Source organism: Larimichthys crocea, chromosome I (genome assembly GCF_000972845.2).
Source record: "Larimichthys crocea isolate SSNF chromosome I, L_crocea_2.0, whole genome shotgun sequence".
Classification (NCBI taxonomy): Eukaryota; Metazoa; Chordata; class Actinopteri; family Sciaenidae; genus Larimichthys; species Larimichthys crocea.
In genome coordinates this window covers 71,083-80,963 of record NC_040011.1, presented here as the reverse complement: position 1 = coordinate 80,963, position 9,881 = coordinate 71,083, and the positions used below count along the sequence as shown (strand labels likewise).

The window sequence follows — 9,881 nt, the reverse complement described above, 5'->3', positions numbered from 1 at the left end:
TAACCCCAGGTAACCCAAACCAACACTAACAGCACACTCATGTCTTTGTGTCAAGAATGGACCTGGAGCCAGGAGGCGATTAGCTTAGCATAAAGACTGATAAAAGGGGTAATCACTTGCTAATTAAATAATAAGATAGCAAAAAAGATTTGATCAAAGTTAAACTGATGACCATTTCAGTAGTTTTCAGAACCAAAAACAATTACACATCTCATGGGTGGATAGTTGGAGTATGTGTGTGTGTAACAGGCATGTATTTATGGGCTCTTTGTGCTCAAACAAACATAGACATGTCCACTGCTGACGCAAGAGGCAGATGATGCCAGAGGAACAGCAACAGTTAAACACTTGTCAAACTAGACAACTGCATTTTGCAGACCAACTGCAAATCTGCAGTGGCAAAAAACGCCCCAAAGCCCCAAATACACAGTGTGTGTGTGTGTGTGTATAGTGTGTATGTGTCGGCTGAGGAGTCAGCAGGCATGAGTGGTGAGCTGTACAGTACACTGCGTTACATTGGGAAACCTGAGAAATTTCCATCTGAGGGGGGTGGGAACCTTGAAAAGAGAGCGAAGGTTCCCCCTGAACTGACAGGAAGCTGACCACATGCTGCCACAGTCCACGCTGTCACCACATCTGCCTGTCATCACCGTCACACTGCCGGGGCCACCGCGCTCACCTGTACACAGTGAGTATACACTGCTGTGTGTATAATCATATGCATACATTCATATATGCACATGTCTGTGCACATGTCTGAGAGAGAGAGAGAGAGAGAGATACATTAAGTATAGATGTATGTAAATATTATATTGAAATGATATACAATGCATTCATGTTTTTGAAATGTAGTATATTTACTAAATGTGTGTATTTATATGATTTAGCATTATATGGTAATATGTTAAATAGTATTACTTTTATGTATTATACTGTATACAGTTTATTTATAGGGCCTACATATTTCTATTTCTATACATGCTGATATGAATGCAGTATTTTTACATTGTAGTACATTGATACTTTTAAATATTGTTGGCACTACTACGACTGTATACAGTCTTTTACAACAGCTTGAGATTTATTCAAAAATGCATATATACTTTCGACAAAATGAAAGTAGATATACAGAAAATATTCTTTGTGGACATGTACTTGGTTTATAATAGAAACACAACATAATACTGACAGTAAATGCAAAGGCAGTTAATTAACTGCAGCATGACTGTTGAACCTGGCTCATTATCTTATTAGACAGAGAGTTAAACCCTCACATACAGTATTGTCTTTGGATTATATAATGTGGAAACAGTACAATATGACTGAATGTCATTAATGAAGTCATAAAAAATAAAGTCAGGTATGACTTTGATTGATCCATGCGACAAGTTTCCATTTGATCCAAGGCAATGTCTCGCTTTTGACTCATGTGTATACATATTCCATTACAATGACGACACTCCCACAGATGTCGTCGTTGTAATGGGATTGCCCTGTGATGACACACTGACCCAAAGACTTCCCAGGAAAATGCCTTCTGTTAGCTGGTCTCTGTAAGAACATGTGAAGAGACAGAAGCAGAAGTGAAAATCAGCTTGTTTCCATGGAAATGATAGTTTAACTGCAGCAAAAATGACCAGCACAAGAGTTTACCTTCCTGTCTGACAAATCCAGGATTAAGTGAGAGAGAAGATTAATGTGGAGCAGAAACCAAATACTCTATAGAATGTATTAAATTAAGATGTTAGAATAGAATATATTGCAACAGTAAATATATTGTCTATTACTGCTAATAGAGTATTAGTAGTCTTGTCTATCATATATAATTGCTAGATCTGTAGCACCATTACATTTGTATTTATTACTCCTAAAATCAACAGTCAGTTCTTTAATACAGAGACAAACTATGAATCTATTCAGTTTCATATTTTCTGAAAAGTGTGTTGACAAGTTTTTATGTTTAATTATTATTATATTAAGTATTTAAAAACAAAAAAAATGCATTTTTTTATTCTATTATTGTTGGGAGTGTCATTTTTGCTGACCTTTGATATATATTAGCCACATTAAGTGACTCACCTCACGCGTTGCTGTTGGTAAACCCCTGCGGTTAAATTTGGCTGCTGAGCATGGGGGGAGTGCCGGATTTCAATGACGACTCGTGATGTCACAAGTTTTAATCTACACAAGAGTTTAAATAGAAGCTAAAACCTGATTAAACCTCAAAGGCACTTAAGGAAACATCAGCAAAATCGAAGTGCTAGGCGTGACTCTCGCTTTGTTTCCTCCTTTAGGTGTCTGAGATAAGTGGCCTTCTGTTATGGTTGCTGAGGTTTGTTACCAACACTTTAGCTTCTATTTGCTGGTATTAAACTCAATAATTGCCACTAAAAGCAACAGAACAAACCCTGCTCTGTCAGGAGGCCACAAGTGAGACATCACTACATTTTGTCAGCGGATCTTTTATTTTATTATATTATTATTTTTGTGTCACTGCAGACTGGCATCATGGTCCACTTGGTACTAATCTTTGCTGTAGTCATCATCCAATATGTTTATGGAAGACCTTCATTACCTCCTCTTCCTATGAAAGGTGAGCATTTATGTATAAAGATATACTTTTTTACAGGCATATATGTATATATGTCTGTTATATGTGTATGTGTAGAAGAATTTAGTTTTGGAGTGCTGTGTCCTCTACAGATGGCTGCTACCTGGTGTCTCCAGAGGTGGAGATATTCAGAGTGGAGGGTGAAGCAATCATCCTCTCCTTCCCAATATTCATTAGAGTGCTTGAAGTACGCAACATCGCTCCCCCAGCAGCCAAGTACATCATCACCAAGGACAATGGGACAGACGGTGTGAGCTATCAGGGCGAGGGGCGAGTCCAGCAGAGTAACAAACAGCTGTGGTTCCTTCCAGCTGAGGCTTCAGACTCTGGGGAATACATCTGCACCTACAGGTAGGCAAAGGCAGTGTCTCTCCTCTTGCCTCCATTTCAATGTGAGCTACCAAACAGCATCTTTGAAACGTTTCGGTTAATCCCACTTCAGTGGCCAGTGGCCTGCCATCATAGAGCCAGCATTCAAACCTTATAGTTGAAGAAACACCTTCCTGTCACCTTTGGTTGAATATCTGTTTGCTCACTTCTCCAGAAATGAAACATACTGTGTAACTGGGAGTATCACGCTGCATGTGTATGAGTCCAGCTCTGTTGACATGGAGAAACTGTCCTATCCGATGTCAGCCACTGTGGGAAAGAATGAGAAGTTAACGTGTCCATCTCTAGATGACTTCAACAAGACAGACAGCCTGATAGAGTGGTACAAGGTGAGAGGACCAGCACGCTGTAAACTCTTACAGCAGATATGTTTTCTATCCTTTACTCTGTTACACGCTTCAATCATTTCATCAACAGGCTGACTAGAATTCAACGTGTGTTTGAACCAGAGCCTTGTTACAAACTTTTGAACTTTGAACCAATCTCCGGTAGAAATCAACTTTTTTCAAGGTCTTTGTAAAAACATTTTGTTGATTTAGTGCAGAAACATTTTCTTCTTTTTGAAGGTATTTAGACACAACATAAAAAATAACACTTGTAGAAATAATTTAGGAATTAGAAAAGATCTGCAATGAATGGACAGAACCTTAATTAGTCTCATTGGTAACACTGTGTTGACCCTCCTAGTTCGTCTAAATGGCTGCTGTGATAACATGTTTAAAGCTGTTTAAGGTTTATTTACAGTACATGATCTACATTTTATATATTTAGTGCGACACAGTGAAGTATGTTACTGGACACTGTAGGAGAGGTGTTACTACAACAGAGTTAATATGTTGTTGCCACAGTGATGACATCTTTCCATGTTGTTGAAACTGAACCAAAAACTCATGTAAGGGAGGGCCCAGCTAGATCTCCACCCTGTCAGTGTCTTCCTCCATCACTGTGAGTGATGCAGTATGTTATTTCCTGACAGGACTCCCGCCCTGCTGGCTTGAAGCTGGGCAGAGGGGGCTCATTCTGCCGGGATACAGGTGACCTAATGATCCCTGCTGTGAGGCGATACCATGCAGGTATCTACACCTGCCAGCTCAGAGTGCTCATCAACAGCCAACAGTACAAAGTGAGCAGAGTCATCCGTCTCCACGTGCAAGGTGGGTGATGTCATGCGTGAAGGTTAAACCAGACCTTATCGCTAAGAGTTTTCTCTGAGAGACTTTTCTAGTGCAGGTTTCATTTTGAAACCTAATTATGAATAATCAAATCAGATGATTTGTTATCTACAGTAGTGTTTATTATCTACACATGCCAGTATCCCTCCAATAATGTTGAATTTCTGCTTCCTTCAATGATAAAAATGCAAAAAATAACTGAAGAACTGAACAAGCGAAGTCAGTAATGGTCAGATAAGTAATAACCATATAAAGTGATTAACTGGAGACTTTGTTAGTTTACTTCCTCGCAATCACAGCATAAATCTTTGGCATGCCCTGCCCTCTACTGGCCGAACAGGTGCAACACACTGACTTTGCTGAAGCTCACGCAAGATGCAGAAAACTCAGATACCTGCCACCGGTTATTGTTATTCTTGTGTGAAATAAGTCATTTGAAGAGTTGTTTGTGTGAGATGTGTTTGCACTTGTCTAAATGTGTGTGTATGTATTAAGGTGTTGACCCTACAATTGCTACCACTGACCCTGACCCCTCCACGAGCAGCAGCAGCACTGTTCACAGTGAGTTTTTGGGATCTGTTTGTGTTTATTTTTTTACTTGTGGATTCTGCGATTCTCCCCTGTACACAATCATTTCTTTTTGTCTTAGCTCCAATAATTCTACCACCTGTGATCATGTCGCCAAACAATGGAACCATATTTGAAAGTTCTCATGGTGAGTGATAATATAATGGATATTAATTCTCATGCTTAATGCTTTAGTGAGCAGATGGACTATCTTACATATAGAAGTGTAATGTCCATTCATCTCTGGCTTCGTTCAGGTTCAGGACTGGAGCTGTTTTGCACGGTGCTCACTGAGTGTGAAATGGTCGATTCCACTGTGGTCACATGGCTGGTCGATGGCCAATCGGTGGCGTCATCATACCTTGATGACCGGGCTCTACAGGGGGGAAGGAGGTAAATGCTGATTTGTTTTTGCCTCGTATAAAGAGCACAGACTACTTTTCTGAAGCTGAAAGGTGTCAGATGTTACACTCAAATTCAAAAACTTTCAAAGAAGTAGTCAGCTTAATTTTCCCATTTATCCAGTGTGACTATACTGCTATAACACAACCCCATAACCTTCTTCATTTTGTCCCCTCTCAACCTGTGATTAAAGAGTATTATTACATCAACGTCTTTCCTCATTTCAGCCTTGAGGTATATCGTATATAGCCACGTGACTTGTTCATCTCATTGTTTCCAGGGTAACCAGGGTGTCTGAAAGCTGCCAGATTGAGATGAGGCTAATTTTTGTATCGGTGACTGAAGAAGATGTGAAGACAGAGCTGAAGTGTGTCGCTCAGAACCAAGGAGGGATGCAGGAAGTCATCGTACAGCTTCAGCTAGAGGGTGAGTTGTGTGTGTGTGTGTGTGTGTGTGTGTGTGTGTGTGTGTGTAACTTTAGTTAAGCATGTAAATCTTCCTTAAATCAGGTCAGACACATAAAATACTTATGATTTAAATTCTTGAAACACACAGTCAGTCAGAACTGAAGAAGCTTTTTGGATGCGAGACAAAAAATCTTCACGGTTCACGAGATCTCAGCCAGTAACTAAATGTTATCATTACCAAAGCCAGTCCAAGCTATAATACACATATCCACGATAAAAGACAACAGTATGGTCTCTATTAAAACATCAAAACATGCATTTACCTTTGTCCCTCTCTTCCCTCCACAGACTCTTCGTCTACATGGCTGGTGGTAGCTGCGGTGGCCGTGTGCTTCTTCCTAACTGTGGTCTCTATCTTCTTCTACGTACTCTTCAAGCCTAAAAGGAAAAAGAAGATGGATTACATTCTGGCTCGGCAGAGCAGCACCTTCTAACTCTGCTGGTTTATGCACTCCGTCCACAAACAAAGACCTTTAATGTGTTTACTGTTACAGTGTGTGTGCTGTTCACATCAGTGTTTCATTCATTGTGCGTGTGAAGTTGTACAGTGATGTTCAACACTCCTTTTTTAAATCAGTAGCTGCGTTGAGCTTCAGCGACATGAAAATTACACTGGGAATTTTTGTTACTTTTGATATTATATGTCTGATGTGATAATTCAATCTATTTGGTGTATTTATACAGTCACAGCCATCAAAATGTTCTTTCATATCCTGTTTAAATGTAATGTGGAGTCACCAAACAGAGTCTAAGATTTGGTCAAATTCAGTAAAGGCTTCTACGATGGCAACATCTGTACATGTGAACTCATTTTATTCTTTATTTAGTTATTCTGTCTTTATGTCTGAGAGTCAAAATACGCTCAGTGCCCACTGCGTTAGGACAGCTCAGCCATAAATTCTGCCTTCACACAGATAATAATGTCACTGTCAGAGAGGTATTAAACTATATGTTTATTATAATTGTCATAGTTTGCAGTGGTCTCAAACTGGAGTTCAATGTTTTGTCTTCCCCATTTACAAACGTGAGGGGCTTCATGGCTTAATCGCTGTCCTGGATTGCATTCGATTTTACAGGTGGACCACTGGATGTGTATATGTGTGTATGCAGGTTATCAAAAACAATTTGATAACCTCATTCAAAATAAACTACACCCAACTGTCCTGGCACAGGTGGATTTGTGGGAGTTGTGCAACAATGTAAACACAACCCAAGAATATCTGCTACAGGAAGAATAAATCCATGGTGAATAAAGTTGTAATTATGCTGTTATAATCTCTTTAAACCGACGCGATTTACCTTTTCTAATTTAGGTTACGGGGCAACATCAGGTTCAGAACCTACAGTATGCATGGTGGATCAACATGCCGTTGAACCTGTTTTAATGTGTTCTCCCTACAGAAAGTATTCAGTATCTACAGAGAAGGGGAACAGAGCAGTAAGTTCTTTATGCAAATAGATGGTCCACTGTTATAATAAAAAAGAAGAGCAAGGATTAAAATATAATAAAATACTGTTCTATCTTACATTGGTCATATTTGTTACTTGTTAACATGTACAGTTAACAAAAAAAATCACACACACAGTCATTTTTTATTGTCATGACTCTTACAACAAACACCAACACTTCTGAAAAGTGTAATAATAATATATAATAATAATATATAATAATAGGATAAAATAATATAATAATAATAATAAGAATAATAATACATTGTATTATTGGAACCTTTCTGTCACCTAAGGACACCTTACAATAAATAAAAGTAGACACCAAATAACAAACAAAAAGAACCATAGAAGTATACCAAATTACAAGAATACAACATTAAAAACAGCTTACAATAGGACAATGCAATTGACTCAGTCAGATGGAAAAGGCAATTTTAAACAGGTGGGTTTTGAGTGCGGACTTGAATTGTGAGAGTGAGTTCATGTTCTTTATGGGGGTAAAGAGTTCCAGAGCTCTGCTCACCATGGTGGTGAGACGGGCAGAGGGGACAGTCAGGTGAATGGAAGAGGAAGATCTGAGGGAGCGAGGGGGAGCAGCAACATGGAGAAGATCTGAGAGATATGGTGGTGCAAGGATATGCAGCAAGGGCTGGCTCAATTCGTGGCAGCAGCAGCTGCCAGTATCTGAGGCAGCTGCCACTGACCTGTCGAGGCATTCATTTGCGAGGTCTTCTTAAATAATCTCTCAACCACTGCCACTGTGTGGCACAGCTGCCACTGACCTGCCGCTGTGCGTGTATGTCTGTGTGAGGTAGGCAACTAAATAAAGTGTGGAACACATTGTTAATTTGAAGAATAAATATTTGAATGGTTGCTAGATTTGTGTTTTTCCTGACACTTTGGAGAATGGAATGTTTAACCCTGAATAAAAAGTTCATTGAAAAGTGCAGTGTTTTGTGTTGCTCGTGGGGTCATTTATTTTCACTTAATTAATCTATAAAAACTAAAAATGACCATCAAAAGTGTTGAGAAACAACACCTATCATAGGATATGACACTTTATGACATAAATGGTATGAACTGAATGCTTTAAATGTTATAATATTACATTTTATGCTGGAACATTTTAGGCTGATTTTAAGATGGGATATTTAAATTAGCTTCCATACCTGACAACCAATTGGGGCGTTAACTCAGACACCGAAAGGAGGTGACTGCCCACCTACTCGTCAGTCGGAGTAGCCTTTGGGACATTTAACAATTTAAAAATTCTGGACCACTTGGAGCTTATGGAGAGATTTGTGGGTGAGGCTGGATGGCAGTGGTATGAGGAGTAAGGGAGGGATGGAGGGGGTTGATGCCAGTTTTGGATAATGTTAATTTGGAGCCAATGAGGAGGACCGCAGTTTTGTCACTGTTCAATGTAGATTTGAGGTGAACCAGGATTTTATTTCTGTCAAGCAGTCAGTAAGGGAGGAGGGCGGGAGGTTTGAGGTGGGTTTACTGGCGAGGTAGAGCTGGGTGTCATCCACGTAGCAGTAGAAACTTACGTTATATTTGTGTAAGATATTACAAAGGGGGAGGAGATAAATGATGAAGAGGAGTGGCCCCAGGACAGAACCCGAAGAACAGAGGAAGGCTGAGATGTGAAAGTTTTAAGCTGAATGAACTGGGTGCGGCATGGTAAGGTAAGATTTGAACCAGTTTAGAGGAGCCTGAGTGATACCAATGGAAGAAAGTCTATTGATGAGGGTGGTGTGACAGATGGTGTCAAATGCTGCAGTCAGGTCGAGGAGGATGAGGATGGAGAGTAAACCAGAATCACAGGGTGTCTGCAGGGTTTAGTCAGTCAAATTTATGACTTTTTAAGACCTTTTTATGACCATTTTGATTTAATTTTATGACCTACACGAACTATTAAAAAAACATATTAGTCATTAAAATTCCTTTCTAGTTTTTTTTTATTTACAGCAACAAGTTTTTTTATTGACAGCAACAAATTGTATATTTTTCAAATTGTACATCAACAAATTGTATATCGCCAAAGTACCTTCCACACTAACAAGTTGTCCGTCTGTCCGTCCATCAGTTCGTCAGTCAAGTCAGTCCGTCTGTCCGTTCATCAGTTAATTGTATATTTTTCAAATTGTATATCAACAAATTGTATATTGACCAGTACCTTTCACACTAACAAGTCGTCAGTCAGTCAGTCAGTCAGTCAGTCTACATGTACCTCAGTTCTTCCGCCTTAATGGTGATCTCCTCCTCAACCTTTTTTAACTCAGTCATTTTGTCCTTGCTTGCCCGTCTGAGGGCATTTGATTTTGAAAGTAGCTGGGCCATCTTTGACCCTGATTTGCCCTCTGCTTCCTCGGCCAGCTTGTCAGCCTCTGTGGTGAGGCAGGTGCAAACCTCTTGGACAGTGGTTCTCTTTTTCTTGAGGTCAGTCAAATAGTCCTCTGCCAGCTTCCTTTTCTGTGTTCGTGCCTCACCCTCCTTCCTTGCACGCTGCTGATCAAGAAAGACACGGTATCTTGACCTGGCTGCCCCCACCGAGACCAGCAGTTCCTTTGTGAGGGGAACTTTGGTCACCCCGCCATGCAAATCCACATAATCGCACACAAGCCTGTGTGCAACCATGGTCTCCTCGTGCATGTTATCCGTCTCAACCTCCTTGTTAACGGAGAACCCCCTCTCAACTGAAGCTTGAAACATGATAACGTAAGGCCCCGTTACTTTGGAGACGAGGTCTTGTTTAATGAATTCTGCCAAGCCAAACCGTGCAATGTATGAGGTTTTATCTTTACCACATGTAAAGGT

General features: G+C 40.0%; 1 protein-coding gene across 2 annotated transcripts; it reads left to right on the top strand.

The window, feature by feature from the left end:
• The first annotated feature begins 532 nt into the window (after positions 1 to 532).
• On the top strand, positions 533 to 6,881 carry LOC104918238 (interleukin-1 receptor type 2). 2 transcript variants are annotated; one of them, XM_010729914.3, is made up of 11 exons: positions 574 to 688; positions 2,295 to 2,332; positions 2,500 to 2,593; positions 2,704 to 2,962; positions 3,156 to 3,330; positions 3,978 to 4,155; positions 4,669 to 4,734; positions 4,823 to 4,888; positions 4,998 to 5,133; positions 5,423 to 5,568; positions 5,898 to 6,881. In XM_010729914.3, the coding sequence occupies exons 2-11, from the start codon at positions 2,321 to 2,323 to the stop codon at positions 6,041 to 6,043; spliced, it is 1,278 nt and encodes a 425-aa protein (XP_010728216.1). In that variant the 5' UTR covers positions 574 to 688; positions 2,295 to 2,320; the 3' UTR covers positions 6,044 to 6,881. The 2 variants fall into 2 exon arrangements, with proteins under 2 accessions (XP_010728217.1, XP_010728216.1); XM_010729915.3 differs by lacking the exon at positions 2,295 to 2,332 and having other exon boundaries at positions 533 to 688.
• Positions 6,882 to 9,881: the final 3,000 nt, after the last annotated feature.

Coding starts and splice junctions, on each gene's coding strand:
- LOC104918238 (XM_010729914.3), top strand. Junction 3,331..3,977: donor GCCTGATAGAGTGGTACAAG/GTGAGAGGACCA, acceptor ATTTCCTGACAG/GACTCCCGCCCTGCTGGCTT. Junction 4,889..4,997: donor CATATTTGAAAGTTCTCATG/GTGAGTGATAAT, acceptor GGCTTCGTTCAG/GTTCAGGACTGGAGCTGTTT.